We start from the raw sequence: 18,899 nt of genomic DNA, 5'->3' as shown, positions 1-18,899 counted from the left end.
ATATATATAATATGAACAGTTAGCACAACAAAACATTCAATTTGCAGGTTTTAAACCATGGTGCTTTTTTTTTTTTACAACTAGGGACCCTTTAACCATGCACCTATATCTGAGATCTTTTAAACTATTACATTAACAGACCTCTTACCTCTGACTTTCTGCATTAAATAAGCAACAGTCAGTACAGCAGTGATTCACTCTTGTGCAATATCCCTGCTGCCTAGCAACAAAAGAGCATTCTTTATAGCAATGTTTCTTCAATGTGCAGAAAGACAGGATAGAGAGACAGAGAAAAAGAGAATAGTTATTGTGTTATTCTATTGATTTGCTTTACTCCCCACTATTTTACCAAACATATACTAAATGCTACAATACATGGTTACAACTCATCACACAAAAGAATGGAAACAAAGAATGTGTGCAAAATTGACATTTTGGCCTGAGGCACCCACAGCAACAATATGGTAGGCTATATTAATGTTATGATAAGATAAGTCTCTAAACTGTGATTGATGCAAAGAAATATGGGACATAATTTTTTTCAAACTGAGCCCGGCCCACATTAAAACAGGAAGAAGAGTACAGATTGAACACAAAACTTTCCTAACTTTGGCAGGAAAGGTTGTGTTTGTGTAGCTCCCCATTGCAGCCTTTTAGAGTAAGTGTCAGTTAAAAAGTAAACAAACAAACTGACAACACAAGCACAGGAATTATCCCCAGCTATGTGTAGAAGTGTCAACCTCTAAGGAGGACTCACTCAAGACAAAGACAGATGAGCCAAACGGTATGACCGAGCCTATAGATAAAATAAGTGGACTATGTTGGCTTCTCCGTGAACCATCACCTTATCGTGGTGGAGAGGTTTGTGTGTCTCTGTGAACCTGAGGGCTGTGTTGTCTGGAGCTTTGTGCTCCTGGTAGGGTCTCCCAAGGCAAAGTGGTCTCAGGTGAGGGGCCAGACAAAGAATGGTTCAAAAACCCCAATGAAGAAGCAAGGTAGAGATGGAGTGACCCTGCCCGGAGGAAGCCCGGGGCCCCCGTCTGGAGCCAGGCCCAGACGGCGGGCTCGTCGGCGAGCGCCTGGTGGCCGGGTTTGCCACGGAGCCCGGCCGGGCATAGCCCGAACAAGCTACGTGGCTCCCATCTCTCCAGCCCATGGGCCAACCACCTGTGGGAGGAACCGTTGGGGTCGGGTGCGATGCCACATGGGTGGCAGTGAAGGTCAGGGGCCTCGACGGACCAGACCCGGGCGGCAGATGCTGGCTCTGGGGACGTGGAACGTCACCTCTCTGTGGGGGAAGGAGCCGGAACTGGTGCGGGAGGTGGAGCGCTACCGGTTAGATCTGGTGGGGCTTACCTCTACGCACAGTCTCGGTTCTGGAACCATACTCCTGGATAGGGGTTGGACTCTTTTCTTCTCCGGAGTTGCCCAGGGTGTGAGGCGCCGGGCGGGTGTGGGGATACTCACAAGCCCCGGCTGAGCGCCGCTGTGTTGGAGTTTACCCCGTGGACGAGAGGGTCGCCTCCCCACGCCTGCGGGTTGTGGGGGGAAAACTCTGACTGTTGTTTGTGCATATGCACCAAACAGGAGTTCGGAGTATTCGGCCTTCTTGGAGACCTTGACTGAGTCCTGCATGGGGCTCCAGTGGGGGACCCATTGTTCTGCTGGGGGACTTCAACGCACACGTGGGCAATGATGGAGACACCTGGAGGCGTGATTGGGAGGAACGGCCTCCCTGATCTAAACCAGAGTGGTTGTTTGTTGTTGGACTTCTGTGCTAGTCATGGATTGTCTATAACGAACACCATGTTCAAACATAGGGATGCTCATAAGTGTACCTGGTACCAGAGCACCCTAGGGCCGAAGGTCAATGATCGATTTTATAATCGTTTCATCTGATCTGAGGCCGTATGTTTTGGACACTCGGGTGAAGAGAGGGGCAGAGCTGTCAACCGATCACCATCTGGTGGTGAGTTGGGTCAGGGGTGGGGAAGACTCTGGACAGACCTGGTAAGCCCAAACGTGTAGTGCGGGTAAATTGGGAACGTCTGGAGGAGGCCCCTGTCCGACAGACTTTCAACTCACACCTCCGGCGGAGCTTTTCGTGCATCCCTGTGGAGGCTGGGGGCATTGAACCCGAGTGGACAATGTTCAAAGTTTCCATTGCTGAAGCTGCGGCGAGGAGCTGTGGTCTTAGGATCTTAGGTGCCTCAAGGGGCGGTAACCCACGAACACCGTGGTGGACACCAGTGGTCAGGGAAGCCGTCCGACTGAAGAAGGAGTCCTTCCGGGATATGTTATCTCGGAGGACTCCGGAGGCGGTTGCAGGGTACCGAGGGGCCCGAAGGGCTGCAGCCTCTGCCGTGAAAGAGGCAAAGCAGCGGGTGTGGGAGAAGTTTGGAGAAGACATGGAGAAGGACTTTCGGTCGGCACCAAAGTGTTTCTAGAAAACTGTTCGCCACCTCAGGAGGGGGGAAGGGGAACCATCCAAGCTGTGTACAGTAAGGATGGGACACTGTTGACCTCCTCTGAGGAGGTAATAGGGCGGTGGAAGGAGCACTTTGAGGAACTCCTGAATCCGACTAATACGCCCTCTATGTTAGAGGCAGAGCTGGAGGATAACGGGGATTGTCGTCGATTTCCCAGGCGGAAGTCACTGATGTAGTCAAACAACTACACAGTGGCAAAGCCCCGGGATTGATGAGATCCGTCCAGAAATGCTCAAGGCTCTGGGTGTGGAGGGGCTGTCCTGGTTGACACGCCTCTTCAACATTGCGTGGAAGTCTGGGACGGTGCCAAAGGAGTGGCAGACTGGGGTGGTGGTTCCTTTTTTAAAAAGGGGGACCAGAGGGTGTGTGCCAATTATAGGGGTATCACACTTCTCAGCCTCCCTGGTAAAGTCTACTCCAAGGTGCTGGAAAGGAGGGTTCGGCCGATAGTCGAACCTCGGGTTGAGGAGGAACAATGCGGATTCCGTCCCTGGTCGTGGAACAACGGACCAGCTCTTCACTCTCGCAAGGATCCTGGAGGGAGCCTGGGAGTATGCCCAACCGGTCTACATGTGTTTTGTGGATTTGGAGAAGGCGTATGACCGGGTCCCCGGGAGATACTGTGGGAGGTGCTGCGGGAGTATGGGGTGAGGGGGTCTCTACTCAGGGCCATCCAATCTCTGTATGACCAAAGTGAGAGCTGTGTCCGGGTTCTCGGTAGTAAGTCGGACTCGTTTCAGGTGAGGGTTGGCCTCCGCCAGGGCTGCGCTTTGTCACCAATCCTGTTTGTAATATTTATGGACAGGATATCGAGGCGTAGTCGGGGTGGGGAGGGGTTGCAGTTTGGTGGGCTGGGGATCTCATCGCTGCTCTTTGCAGATGATGTGGTCCTGATGGCATCATCGGCCTGCGACCTTCAGCACTCACTGGATCGGTTCGCAACCGAGTGTGAAGCGGTTGGGATGAGGATCAGCACCTCTAAATCGGAGGCCATGGTTCTCAGCAGGAAACCGATGGAATGCCTTCTCCAGGTAGGGAATGAGTCCTTACCCCAAGTGAAGGAGTTCAAGTACCTTGGGGTTTTGTTCGCGAGTGAGGGGACAATGGAGCGGGAGATTGGTCGGAGAATCGGCGCAGCGGGTGCGGTATTGCATTCAATCTATCGCACCGTTGTGACGAAAAGAGAGCTGAGCCAGAAGGCAAAGCTCTCGATCTACCGGTCAGTTTTCGTTCCTACCCTCACCTATGGTCATGAAGGCTGGGTCATGACCGAAAGAACGAGATCCAGGAAATGGATGGAGAAATGGGTTTCCTCAGGAGGGTGGCTGGCGTCTCCCTTAGAGATAGGGTGAGAAGCTCAGTCATCCGTGAGGAGCTCGGAGAGCCGCTGCTCCTTGCGGCCGAAAGGAGCCAGTTGAGGTGGTTCGGGCATCTGGTAAGGATGCCCCTGGGCGCCCCCTAGGGAGGTGTTCCAGGCACGCCCAGCTGGGAGGAGGCCTCGGGAAGACCCAGGACTAGGTGGAGGGATTATATCTCCAACCTGGCCTGGGAACGCCGATCCCCAGTCGGAGCTGGCTAATGTTGCTCGGGAAAGGGAAGTTTGGGGTCCCCTGCTGGAGCTGCTCCCCCCGCGACCCGACACCGGATAAGCGGACGAAGATGGATGGATGGATGGATGGATGGATGGACTATGTTGGCTACTTGATATGGAAAGCCTCTAGTGCTATGGCATTGAATTTGAAGCTCTTTCTCATTGTAGTCAGCAGTGCTGTTATGCTAACCACAGACTGGCAATCAGCCCACCTTCTTGCTCTGCCTCCTTTATACTCCTAATGGTTTTATGGTTCCAAACCACTCTTCTAAGTGCCCATCTTGTCTCTTCCTGTCTTAGAATAACTGCCTCCTCCTCACGCCTCATCTTCTGTAATTCTCATCTTCCCTCTCCTCTACTCTGACATCACCCATTGTTTTCTGAAAAATGACATTGCATCCTATATAGCCTACCCTGTCTTCCTCCAGCCTCTGTCTTCACGTCCCTCTTTTCACCAAATGTACCTTGTCTTTGCTACCAGTAAGTAACAAGTGAAAACACATAGGTGAAACCTGTGACGACCAGTTAGTGTTTGTCTATTTCACTTCCCAGTATCCTCTTCTCCTCCTGCCTCCAACCCAGGAAGGATGGATGAAGGAATGGATTAAAGGAGGGAGGTTTCTGCTTAATTTTTTGTTTGTCTGCACGGCAGCCTAGTTCTTCTATGTAGGGCCTCCTCATCCTTATGACCCTATACAGACATTATTTTCCAGATGCTGATGGAGTAGCTGCTGCTCCCACCTAAAATAGTAGTGGCTGTCATCCTGATTTACATGTACAGTACACATGAGTGACAAATTAGAGGAAGATCAACGTAAAACGTGCTAGTTGGGCCACCATAAACGTCTCTTAACAGCTGTGGTTGATGGGTTTGAAGACCCAATATATATCCAAAATATATTCACTCATTTGGTGCTTTGATGACGTTGGAGGAGAGTGCTGTCTAAAACATTGCTCCAAAATATCTCATAGTGTTCAGTTTGGTTGATATTTAGTGACAATGATGGCTATGACACATAGAGCCAGACTGTTAAACCAGCCAAGGCAATATATTGGCCTAAAATTGTCTTTTATATGTCAGCTGACAGGAAAAGGAAGTTACTGTATAACATAGTCAAAATTACATAGTTTGTCCACCAGAGCCATATAAGAAAAACTACAATAGGCCTACATTTGTTAGGTTTTTCCCACTCAGCCAAGGTTTCACTTCATCACCCATGTATGCGTCCGTTTTGATTTTTTTCTATTCCTCTATTTGAGCTTATGTGTTGCTGTTGGCAGATATCCTCCATTTCATTTCAGTGAGCTTCCTGTCCTGCCCTCCCTCCTCCACTAGCCTACCGTCAACGAACCGACAACCATGAGATCGACCGTCATAAGGCTACAGACACTGCCAGCCATGTCCTGCCTCTTAAACAAAACAAAAAATACAGTTTTTAGCATTTTAACGCACACACCAAGAGCAGACTTGTTGCTCTTTTTTTTCTAGAGATTAAAGCGTCATTTTTTAAATAATAAGGACAAAATAATGTCTTCCCGCACGCAGGAGAGGAGGTCTGGCGTTCAGTTGGTGAGCGCGGCGCTGCTGCTGCTGCTCTCGCTCTCCGGTAAGAAAACAGCCAAACCGATCGATGATCTGATACATTGATACGCGGATCAACAGTTCCATTTTTAGGCCTTGTTGCTCATATCTGACTGTGTGTGCATATGTGTTTGCAGAGAGAGAGAGAAAGAGAGAGAGAGAGAGAGAGAGAGAGAGAGAGAGAAAGAGAGAGGGAGGGAGATAATGGATGTAATGTGAGATAATGTCGGTTAATTGCCATCCCAGCATTTACCCAGTTTGATAAAAACCATAAATGAAAACCATTTTATTGTGGCTTTCCTCGACGATTTTTAGCTAAACTGATCAGTTGTGGTAGTTCTATAATGACTTCTGTTCCCCCTACGTCTCCCTTTAGCCTCTGATGACAGCTAATTTAGTGCCCTGGTGTACCACAGCTAAAAAAGATTATGATGCACTATATACTAATAAATATTGGCTCAGTCTGCACACAGAATCATAGTGTATACAGTAGGTCTCTGTGACTCAGTGTTGTGAGTGATGGACAGAATTAGGCCTATCATAAGGTGCTAACAATGTGCTGTTATTTATAGGCCTTGCGTTCAGTAGCAGATATATACAATTGCTTACGGAGTCATCTAAGTAATAGGTATATGGATTTATGTGAACACATGGGAGAGCAGATGTGAACAGTATCCAACCCAAACCAGTTCATGATAATTTACAGATGAAAAGATATCTACCAGATCAAAACACATTTTCACACGGTGTGACCCACACCTGATCACACCCACAGCATCATTACTCCAAGTGAAGAGGATCAGATAGGCTTAAATGTAAAGGCAGTGCAGATTTACATACAGAAGCAAACTTCATCATCCTGCATTATACAGGATGTGGTGAGGTATATCAGCATTGAGCTTGTATAATATACTCCCCTTCCTGCTGCTGACTGTAGTTGCAATATTAAAGTCACAGCGGAGCAGCTTCTTGTCAGTCATAAATGTACAACGTGTATGTGTAGCACACTAGTAAAACTTAACAAACCCAAGCAAAGAGATGGTATATAGAGGGAAGGGGTTGGATCACCGTCTGAATGATTAGTTATTTGTCGAATGTTTATGTACACAATAGTGTTTTTCACAAAGTAAAAGTCGGGGGGGTGGGGGGTGCATTTCGTTTGAACAGTTTCATGGAAAATCTAATTTTCATCAAATGACATCATTTCATTGTCACTTTCATTCTGAAACGCTTGAGTGTGAGAGTGAGGAAATACGAAGAGCCAAGAGGACAACAGATTTGAATGTTGTCCCTTTTGTCACATCAAATGTTGCAGTTCAGTGGTTTGGAAATTACATAGGTGAAGTCATACCAGTGTATTTTTGGATGTTGTGTCAGCACCCATTGCTTCTTTACCTAAGTCAACTGAAAATAGATACCCAGAAGTTTACTGTTGCTAAGGAGCTTGTTGCATGGAGATGCTACTAAGGTACAGTTGCTCCTTTCTCTATCCTTCTCTCTCTAGAGCTGATTTTAAGGTTCTTCTTTTAACATATAAGGCCCTGCATGGACTCCCACCCCCTTATTTATCCGAGCTTACAGTATTACACATTACATATCACCGGCACACACTCTATGCTGCCTTGATGCTGGTCTCCTGGTCATTCCCCTAGTAAACAAAATATCAGTTGGTTATGGAGAATTCTCCTACCGTGCCCCTCATCATTGTAATGGCCTCCCACTACATGTTAAAGAAGCTCACTCAGCTAACATTTTTAAATCTAGAAAACCCACCTCTACTCATTATACTATAGCCAACCTTAACACACCATCCTTTCTGCGTCCTTCACGAACAAACCTTTTCACTTATTGTCTTATGTCGCAGGTTTTGTATTGTTTATTACTGCTTTAATGCTGTTCAATAAAATGCATACATCTTACATAGGTCTCTCACTTTGAGATACCCCACAAATCAAAAACAAAATCCTGTTACATTCTCTGATATCTGAACCCATCAGCCAGCTGGGACTTACTTTAATTAAATTTAATATATTAATCTATATTCACAGTTTAGATACATTAGGTGCTTGCTTTATGTGCTGAATAACAGATGTACCCTAAATTTGGCCATTAAAACAATTAAGGACAGTGAGGAAGTGATGTGCAAGAGAACAAGTTTTACCCACTGATCGAGCAATATTATGTTGACTCATTTCCCATAAACACACACATTTATCACTCAGTAGTTTTATAGTTATACAGCTACACGTTTTACATTTGTTGTGTGCTGCCTCTCAGAAAAAACACCAAGTGTAGTCTAGGCTAACAACAACTTTGTCAATATTCCTGTAGACTTCTGAAACTGCTGCAGTTTCCCACCAATAAGCTTTCTTGCCGTCAGTGTTTTGACTTTACTCAGAAAACCCAAAGTTACAGTTCCTGTGGAGAGGCACTAGAGGGCAGCAGCACAGTGAAAAGAAAAGGCATCCACTGTTAATGCACTGGCGTGGACTTCTGACAATCAAAATTACCAAAATTCAGTCAAAACTTTAATGCAACAGCAATTCATTTTTTTCTTCTTGTTTTACTTTAATGCTTTTCCTGTATTGAACTGTCAGAGTGTTTGTTCTGTTCAGTTCTGCTGTATAAGAATGTATCCTTTGGCGTCTTTGTAACACAGAATTAAAAGCTTTATCGATGTTTAATGCAGGAGAAAACCACATTAGTTACATAAATCACTTTAGAAAGAGAATTTGAATGTGTAGGACAGTTTTGGGATTTATTTTTTCAAGTCAAAGGGGAACACCACCTAAATTAAGAATTCCAATATGTTATTTCCATGGCCTAGAACAGTTCAATCAATATTTGTGAACATGAGCTGCTTTCTTTTAAAGACAGAAACCAGAGAAGTAAGTATTACACTTGTGATGTCAGTCATCAAGTATTAAGTCTGAAGCCGCTCCATAGACAATTAATGGGAGGATTTTGTGGACCCATGGAAAGTTTTTTTTTTTAATACACAAATCAGCTTTATTCATGCGTAGTGTTCTCAGTTCTAAAACACAAAATGTACCCATATACTCAGAACTTTCCCCTGAGTGCTCTCATCAACATCTTCCCAATTCATTGTCTATGGACACTTCCATAGATCCACACTTTGTACCTGATGAAATCACAAATTTGAGTTTTAGCACTGGTTTTTGGATTTGGGAGAGAGTTGTCCATGTTTACTAATATGTCTGGACTGTTTCTCTTCAGTGAACTGAAATGTAACTGATCCAAAGCGTGTGACCAATGTTTAACACTACAACCATCCAAACCATGTATGTTCACCTGTGTACTTGCATGTTTCTGTGTTTTTATCTGGATTTACAAGTTTATCTGCTGTAGACTCAAACCCTGTAAGTGCTTTTTCAAAAGTTTCAGTGTACTGTAGCTTAAAGCAGCCAGACATTGGGACTCTATTATAAGTAGACTCGACTGTCAATAATGCATAACAGTGAAAGAGTTGAGGGGAGAGGAGGACAAGGAATGGAAAGTACCTTTCAACTCTTACTCCATCCTGTCAATATTTTCCATGTATGGTATTTGCTGGTGATCATAAAAGAGAATGGGCTTTTGCAATTATTACACCTGCAACACTGCAGAAAAATAATATAAGTATCAATATACTAGATAATGTGTCCCTGTCTGTGCTAATATTACAGACATATCACAAAGATTTTTGTTTATTACTTTATATGGTTCTGGGACTGATTGCTATCCCTGTCCAGTCATGACATAATTCTCTCCATCCCACAGGATTCCTGCAACTCCTCCAGGAACTACTGACCTACTGTATGCTATATTTTTGTTGTGAGCTGATTGACTGCTGGCTGTTCCCCCTCTTGGCACCTGTAGTGTGCATAATGCAGACTGACTTTCTCCAAAGCAGGGGATACTAGTGCTAAGCCTTGCAGTACAGAATGCAACTGGATCCCAGCATTCTAGTGTCAACATATTATCCACAAAATGTCTGTAGGCTTTACATGTTTTGTTAAGTAGCGGAAGATGTAAACATAACTCATGGTTCACTTGAACATGTCCCTCTGGTGTTAGGAGACAAAAGCATAAGTAATGGCAACACTTGACCCAAAAACTGCTCTGTGCTGGTTGAGCTTTACTGACCCACCGCCTACTACCATCTTCAAAATACCAAATGGTCAATTATAACTTAACACTTAACTCACACAAGCAAGTGTTCAGATGCCAAGCAGCAGGATAAGTAGAAGCTAAGCGAAAAGCAGCAGAATAATTGTTTTTACCAGCAACCCATTTATCTGGGATCAGATATAGTCTAACTCCTTGTGATGCCATCACCGTTAGGCCAATATTGCCCTGGGGACATATAAGGAATGTACAAGTGCTCCCAGTTAAAGTGCTTTGTAGAGGCTTTGTGGTGGGGATCAGAGGCCAGACCCCCCACAAAAAAGCACCAGGGCCCTCACTGAATCTGCTGAAAGCAGCAGCCACTGGCTTTAGCTAAAGACAGAGACCTAACCTGGGCAACAATATGAAGGACGCCATATCATGTTGCATAGCCCTCTATAGAGTTGGATCCTTTCAAGGAGAAGGGTGCCCATTTGATAACCCAGAAGTGTCAACACACTCAAGACCAGCATTAATCCATTAAACCACCCAGGGCCAGCACCTCTTATACCTTATGTCAGTCATAACCACATTCAACACCAAACAAGTGAGTGGTGATACTTTTAGGGATTGCACAACTCAGTCATATAGCAAATGATTGTCCTAAAAAGCAGGCTCTAAATACTTACAAAACAGACCTCTGTGCCCTTAAAGCAGCTTTAAAATCACTTTTAAATGAGACCTTCAAAAGGATGTCTGTGTTATTGTCAAGTTGGTCCTCAGTGGATTCATACTCTGAAAAGCTTTGTACATGCCTTCCCACAGATGCCTAATTGGATTGAGGCTGTCATATTTATTGAAATTCCTTGGCTAATCCAAGGATTGTAGTTTCAGGAACCATCCTTTCTGTTAAAAAGAAACACATTTGTGCATACTCACTATGGAAAAATGCATCTGATTGACAATGTTGATAAGTTGTGGTGCCTCTCTGACTCTGTTAGCCATGCAGATACAAAATGTGCATTCTTGAAGAGGTTTTTAGACCAGGAAGACGTAACAAATAACAGTGCCAAATGTTGGTCTGTACTTGCATTCTTTTTTCAATCAATGATGCAGGCAGACAAGCTTTCTTCACTATTAAATCTTGTTTTTTATTTACCAATATACACCCTTGCTATAAATAGGATTATAAAACGCAATGAAAAAGTGGTCACATAGAGTTAGTTAGATAAGAGGAATGGAGAGTACACAGGAAAGCTGATGTAACACACCGACCTACCGTTTACCTTTTTTTTGCATTGACCTTGTGAGAGTAGCAAACAATGGAGGAAAATAGAAGTAAGAGAGAGACTGCAGGGAGTAATTGAATGTGAAGATAGGGAGAAACTGAAAAACTGTCATTTTGAGTGAAGTTGTGGGGTTGGACAGAAGAGGTAGTAGGAAAGAGGCAAGAAAGGGTGGACAAAGATGGGAGGGAAAGGAAGGAGGGGCAGAGGGAGCAAGGCGTCGCATGATGCTGCTTCACTGCAGTATTTCATCTGTTAGCAAGTCTCTGTCTCTCTGCATCTGCCTCTTTCTCACTATCCACGATACTCCTGAGTCAGCAGGAGCCTGTATCAAACCGTTTCTCATACTGTGTATGGGTAACATATATGCAAAGGCACATATATGTGTAGGCAGTGCTAATGTGTATGCAGTGATTACATCTGTGTGTGTCAGTGGTGTCTGCTTGAACGTGTTAGCTGTGTGTACAGATAGGTCAGTATGCTGGGATGACATTGACATAGCACAGCTAGCATGCTTAGCTCACTGCTGACAATGCACAACTTGTGGGTGTGTATGTATGTGCATGTGTGTATTAGAGAGAGAGAGAGAGAGAGAGAGAGAGAGAGAGAGAGAGCAAGAAGCAGATGTGCTGCATTACAAGACACCTGACTGGTGAACTGCGTGCATGGAAAATGGTGCGTGTGTGTGTGTGTGTGTGTGTGTGTGTGTGTGTGTGTGTGTGTGTGTGTGTGTGTGTGTGTGTGTGTGTGTGTGTGTGTGTGTGTGTGCGCATGTGGTGCAGAGAGGCAAGCCTGTGGAGTGGTGCAGCAGCAGTAGGAAGGGAGCCAGAAACATTCGACTGCAGAGGAGGGAATAGTGCAGAGTCTCATCAAGCACGCACACACAAACACACACACACACATGAACATACTGAGAAAGGCACAGATTCTGTCTGGGGAGTGTAAACCCATGCTAAATCATAATCTCAGAAGGGAGGAGGAAACTTGAGGAAACGGAATTTTAATTTAATTTCAAGTTACATTATTTATATGCAGTTGTATGCTTTTTAGAATTCAAGATACTTCCTTAATTAGCTTAAGGGAGCAGTCTAAGCACATATCTAACATAGTTAGCTACTACTGTACAAGTTTCATGATCATGAGATCAAAAAAGGAGACTTTTGTCTTTCAGTGTTCCATAGAATATGCTATCCTGCAATCCCTCCTGATAATTTAATCAACTGCAATGATCATTATTACTTTAAATACACTTCAAACAACAAATACCTACTCCTGTCAAGAAAGAAATAACATTTAAAAACTGGATTTCCACACTAAATATGTGACATTGATTAATTCCACTTAATTCCACTTAATTTTCATTAGGCCAAATGTGTCATTGCCAGATCAGTGACAAACATCATCATACATTTTCATCAAAATCATAGTGATAACTGAAATATTACTTTTGACTGCCATCAATCTGTTATATTTTACAATTTCTTTAACATTAGGAGACAGTTTGAACATATGTATCACCCCTACCTGATTTGCACAAGTGATACACAAATGGAAGTATTACAATTAAAATATTACAATGCTATATTATCACCAAAGGGTCAAACCCGCTCACAATGAGGGGATGCCAAAAACAATATGGCTTCCACTACACTGATTAGCCTTATTATTTCCCACATTGGGTTTAACATAATTTGGCATGATTCCAGGAGTTTGTTCTGTGAGTTGAAGAATTTGCATCAAATGACTGTCAGCCTGAAAGACTGAAAAGAAGAGTTACATGGTTACATGGAAAAACACATCCTCACTACATACTGGCAAGTTAAAACTGCTGAGGAGTTGCACTTTTTAGTTGTTCTGTGTTCTATGCAAATTCTTTGTTTGTTTTACAGAATGGTTAATCAAGGAGCCCTAAAATATCCTGTAACCTTTATACAGGTGTGAGATATCATACAGTTTATATACATTATGTATGTAATCACTAATCTGTAGATGATGATGAATGGAGTAATGCAGTGTACAACAAATCATCCATGTGGGCTTGGTATGCTGTACATAGCACTGACTATAACTTTACTTGGACTCAAGTATTTTGACATGAGACTTCATATCAGATTTACTGTCAGCATATCGATATTAACAGAAAAAAATATCAAATATCAACTGAATACTAAATATCTACCTACACTAAAATGTGTAATGAACATCCTTTTCATTATGTAGATTTACCTTCCTTATATAAATTGAGTCAACTTTGTTTCAATCATTATAGCTCAGATGTTATAAATGTTCTATAAATAAATGTTGATTGATGGATTGATTTATTTATTGTGGTTGGTGCTAGCATTATTAACACTGGTTCTGTTTTTATTCACAGGTTGTTCAAGCATGGATGTGCTCATGCCAAATAGCATTAATGCACTGAATGGAACAACTGTCAAAATCCCCTGCACATTTACTTCCTGCTATAAGATGGATGTTAGCAGGTTTGCCATGAACTGGACCTACCAAGAATCACTTAATGATACAGAAGACATGGTAAAGTGGCATGTCTTTATGCTTAACAACTAGGGTGTCAACATCTGAAAAGTCTAAGTCTTATCTCTCTCTCTCTCTCTCTCTCTCTCTCTAGTTTATGACATTCCATAAGAAGAGAGGAATGGTACCCCTGCCTTCAGACCGGTTTGGAGACAGGGTCATGTTTGCCGGAAACCTGGATAAGAACGACCTGTCAATCACCCTATCAGATGTTCAGATCGAGGATGAGGGGATTTACAACTGCTATGTGAGAAACCCCCCAGACCGCATCCAGGGACATGGTCTCATACAGCTCATTGTTGTTACTGAACGTAAGATACTAATGCTACACCTTCTAAAGATATTAAATTGTAATTGTATAAATCCTAATTATTGCCTTCAAGATACACTCCCTGATTTAGTTTTAGCTTACAGCATCCTTCAAATATTCAAATGTACCCACAGCTCCCAAACTTAAGTGCTATTCAGTGCTGATCCAAAATTAGGAAGTGTATTTCCAAGGGGGAGTGCTACAGATGTTACAGGTTCCATTTGATGCGCTTCCACTCTAATGTGTTAACGCCGTGGCGGTTGGCGGGCATTATTATGGATCCCATGTAACTTCTAGGCAAGTCTCCCCCTACAAAGCAGCTCGATTGGATTGGGTTAGGCATTGACCTTGAGTGGTTAATGTTAGGATAGCCGATTGTTTATGGGATAAGACCTGAACAAGTCAGGTTACGTAACTTTGCATAAGCATGGATGCCTGGCCAATAGTAGTGTGTGAATGCTATTGAAGGGCGGGTCTTGCCTAGAAGTTGTGTGTGTTCCATTATAACGTGGTAGGCAGGGGGTTAAGTGTGGGCTGCACTTGATAACTGTAGATGGCAGGATTTAAGAAAAATACACCCTCTGACCAAAAAATGGGTTGCAATGGCAGTGTGGCGCTGTCCATATTTCTGTTCGTTGACTCCTTAGGACGTTTTAAAGTTAATGACTTACAGTTACTTCACTGAAAACTTTAGCCAAAATAGGAGTGTTTTGTTATGTTTGTAGTGAATAAAACTCATAATACTCATAAATACATAATACAGGAACTTTTGTTCAACCTTATATTTATCTTATTTATTCAGCTATGGAACCGGATGAACGGTAAGAAGAGATTAATTGTTTATCTATGTTATGCTATGATTTAGCAATAGGGCTGACGTTATATATTTGGAAAGGATTTTTTTTGTCATTGATTAGTTGGGTCTATGTTATGATGCCCGACATCATAAGCCGTGTATCATCTGCTCTTTTCATATTTAATTGGGAATCTAAAATCGGAAAAATGAAATGAACCATTTGTTGTGTTGTTGTTTAGCATGGTGCTTCTGAATGCTGAACAATACATTTCTAGGCTACCAAAATGTTACAAGTAACTTTGAGGAAGTGAAGACACAGTGAGATGTTCTAAGACAAAAACACAGACGACACCCAAAAACAAGTTCACAGCTATCTAAATGTACACAGTTGCCACGGTTAGCATAGCTAAGTTTCCCCTGGAGCACTGACACAGCACAGTGGAGATAGGTCTGATGATAGGTCTGGCAATGCCAGACTTTTTTTCTGTTAAGAGAGTGGCAGAACCAGCTAACATTGCAAGCTGATAGTAGTTGTGACTCATGAATAAAATGTATAGCTGCGCCAAAATATGGCTAAAAACTTGTAGGTTTTCGTAGTTAGCTGTTCACACTGTTGCAAGCTACAAATTGACTAAATGCATTGTCGTATTTTGACAAACATAAGTTTGAAATACTGTAACAAAACCCAGAATCTGGACTTATTAAATGTAATATACTGTATGTGTTGTCAAAAGTGGTGTAAAAGTTATCATTGGTTTTGCAGTGCACTGAGCTCTCTCTGCCACTGTAAGGATAAATGCACTACAATAATCGTGTGTGTGTGTGTGTGTGTGTGTGTGTGTGTGTGTGTCCTAGATAATGAGGACTTACTGGTGATGAGTCAGCTTTTTACTTATTAATGACCTACAAGAGGTTGAACTTAGTCCATCAGCATCTCTTTCGTACCCACGCACACATACATGAGACCCAGGCTAACTCAGCAGCACTTTCTTTCTTTCCACTCTGTTTAATCAGCCCAGTAGAGCTTTTAGCTAGCATTGCACTTGTATCCATGCTTTGTCTGCAAAATATTTAACCCTCTCCTTTCCTCAGTTCCCCCTCCGAGGGATTCAACCATCGCAGTTGCTATTGGGGCATCGGTGGGTGGAGCATTAGCTCTGCTGATCCTTTCCATGGTTGTAGTGAAATGTCTTCGTCGACACAGGAAACAGGAACTGATTTCAGAGGAGAAGATGGAGGAGGAGGGAAAACTGGAGGCTGAAGGTGTTGCAGAGGAGGGAACCAAGTAAGAAATCTCACCATAATATCCTTAATCCTCCAGCAGAAACTACCAGTAGCACCAAGATCAAAAAGTAGCTAATAGTATGCTACTCTTGTTTTAGTGGTACACTAATATTTTTTGCAACTCATGTTCTACTTGCATATGCCACTCATAAACATGTATTTTTAGTTAAGTCAGATAACTCTCCCCTCCAGCACATGTTGATTTTTAATGGCATATTACACTGCTGATTATCATATGCTGTGACTGTGTGCCATTTATAAACAGACAAATCTTACTAAAATATGCCAATGCCGTATTGAAGGGTAACTTTAATAATGAATAATGAAAAAAGAATTTAACCTGGACCCTATTTTCCTATGTTTTTGTGTCTAAATTACTAATGGTAACAACAATCTTTGACATTGGTCCAGTATTAACATTGGTCCAGTAATAAGTATTATTCGCTGCTGTTGGCAGTCAGCAAAACAAGCTACAATGTAAGTTAATAAGGCAATTGTGGGAGGTACTATTTACGTTCACAAAAGTGCTTGTAATGCCACTGACATTCTCGGATTAACAACATGATGGAAAGGATTTCTAAGGAGGTCAACCTTTCTTTTAAAGAGTAAGATCCTTTTTTTAAACATAAAAACATCCGCAAAATGTAGTTCGCTAAAGCCACCAGACTCTATGTAAATAAACAGTAATTTTAGCATCGTAAAATAAACAAAATAAAACTATGAAAATCCATTTTGCGTCGTCTTTCCACTTTTCCAACAATCACAACTTTAGTTTTGGTTGAAATAAACACATAGTTTACAGATTTACATGTGAAAATATTTTGGCTCTATACTATGGAAAATGACAGAAGGAAAAATAAATAAATAAAAGTATAAATAAATAAATAAATGCAGAAATATAGTGAAAATAAATACATTTTGGTAACATAAATGGCTATTTCTGTATTTTTACATGTCTTTATTTATTTATTTATGCATTTCTATATGTATTTATTCATGTATTTATACATTTATTTATATATTTATGTATTTATATATTTATTTATTTATTTATTTATTTATTTATACACTTATTTATTTCTGTATTTCCACATTTCTACATTTATTTATTTCTGTATTTCCACATTTCTACATTTATTTATTTCTGTATTTCCACATTTCCACATTTCTTTTTCCCTGCGCTTGTATGCTAATTGAGTGGGAGGTGCCAACATCAGTCTGAAGAAGGATTGGTTAGCTGGGGACCGTGTCGCTAACCAGACAGAAGCAAACGATCCATCCGTCGCTTTGTCTCTGTCTCTTGTAGCTAATGTGACTGTGGGGTCACTCTACAGTGGTGAGAGATAAAGAAGATATAGAGGAAGTTTATGTAAGTCATAATGATAAATTATTGTGCTTGTGCTAGTTGCACAAAGTCCAGTCTGTCAGGAAATCGTGTACATAATTTTCCTTGTAGGAAAAGCAAGGTTTTTCGTTTTTGGGTGCGTTTTGTGCAGGTGAAGTTAGCAGACTTCACTGCCGCGTCTGTCACCACACACTCGGTCGTTTGTGGCATTCATTTCACTCCGGAGAGTTATAGACATGGAGATTTGTTGGAGTCTCGGATGGGATTTTATGTGAGACTGATCACTGATGCTGTTCCCTCGGTGCACTCGATAGAATCAAGTCCACCACCATCAAGGCTTTCACCTGAATCTGGAGCGGGCAAGACTGGAGGACCAACTTGCAGAAATTCCATGCACCGAAAAAGAGCTCTTAGCAGAGTAAGTCTTACTTTTAATTCTTGTAACTCTTAATTTGGCTGATTTCGTAATGTTTTAGTCTAATAATTTCAGAATAAAGAAGTGATTTGAGCGTGTATGTATTGGGAAATCCACCATCTAACTAGTAACATACATGTTAACTTGGCTATTACATTAGCAAACATTTGGTAGCTGATGATTTGATGACAGGAGTAGCTAAAATTGCATCTGAAATCATTCCCTCATCTGGATTAAAAATGGGCTGACTGCAAATTCCTAGCATCAGGGCTTCAGTATACAGAGAGAGGGAGAGACTGAGCTTTAGAACAGGTTTTCGTAATTGTCTGCCTTGACATCAATGCAGTTTGCATTAAGCTAGCTATGAGCTGTTGGCAGCTAGCTAGCCCAAACACCCCCATTTCCCCGCATTTTATTAAGCTAGCTATGAGCTGTTGGCAGGCAGCTAGCTAGCAAAAACACCCCCGTTTCCCCCGCATTTTATTAAGCTAGCTATGAGCTGTTAGCAGCTTGCTAGCCCAAACACCCCCGTTTCCCCCGCATTTTATTAAGCTAGCTATGAGCTATTGGCAGGCAGCTAGCTAGCCCAAAACTCCAGTTTCCCCTGCATTTCGTATCGATTTTGTATCCCAGTAGGCTACTCTCTGGTAATTTATAGGTATATTGATATATTAATCAATATGCTGAAATCTCCTAGATTTTGCCACTAGAGGTTTTGACACTTCAGAGCTGCTTTGGTTTTTTTTTTTTTTTTTTTTTATTATTATTACTGATCCAGTTGGTAACTAAGCTTGTATCCTATTTTTGTGAGTGATTTTGAACCTCCATGTTTTTCAGATTTTGGCAGAGAGTGCAGCCAGTAATGAAGGGATAGATGCACCTAGCACTGTAGATTTTGAAGAGACAGAGGGCTTCTCTCTACAGGATCCTGGACCATTAGTGCTTCATCGTGGGTCACAGTTCAACATCAGATATCTGCAATGCTCATCAGGTAGTGTAAGTTGTATCTATCATTAGCTGTATATGACACATAAACATTTACAAATTACTTCTAATGGTAGGAAGAAGACATTTCATACTGGACGGTATTAGGTTGTGCATGTGTTGTGACCACTGACTATGTGATGTTGTGCAACTCTTTTTTTTTCGCCTAGCAGTT

The 18,899-nt window shown here is 42.3% G+C and overlaps 1 protein-coding gene across 1 annotated transcript; it reads left to right on the top strand.

The window, feature by feature from the left end:
* The first annotated feature begins 5,608 nt into the window (after positions 1-5,608).
* On the top strand, positions 5,609-18,716 carry scn2b (sodium channel, voltage-gated, type II, beta). The gene is made up of 6 exons (XM_028573987.1): positions 5,609-5,687; positions 13,430-13,590; positions 13,685-13,901; positions 15,789-15,981; positions 17,640-17,743; positions 18,578-18,716. Exons 1-5 carry the CDS (start codon positions 5,609-5,611, stop codon positions 17,671-17,673), a joined length of 684 nt encoding a protein of 227 aa, XP_028429788.1. The 3' UTR covers positions 17,674-17,743; positions 18,578-18,716.
* Positions 18,717-18,899: the final 183 nt, after the last annotated feature.

Source organism: Perca flavescens, chromosome 3 (assembly GCF_004354835.1).
Source record: "Perca flavescens isolate YP-PL-M2 chromosome 3, PFLA_1.0, whole genome shotgun sequence".
NCBI lineage: Eukaryota > Metazoa > Chordata > Actinopteri > Perciformes > Percidae > Perca > Perca flavescens.
Note: the sequence above shows the minus strand (reverse complement) of the source record. Positions and strands in the feature narration are given on the sequence as shown.

Excerpts from the sequence above, each read along its gene's own strand:
- scn2b (XM_028573987.1), top strand. The coding sequence starts at position 5,609 with ATGTCTTCCCGCACGCAGGAGAGGAGGTCTGGCGTTCAGTTGGTGAGC. Across the intron at positions 13,591-13,684 it reads TTAATGATACAGAAGACATG|TTTATGACATTCCATAAGAA; the intron begins GTAAAGTGGCAT and ends CTCTCTCTCTAG. Across the intron at positions 15,982-17,639 it reads GTTGCAGAGGAGGGAACCAA|AATCAAGTCCACCACCATCA; the intron begins GTAAGAAATCTC and ends TGCACTCGATAG.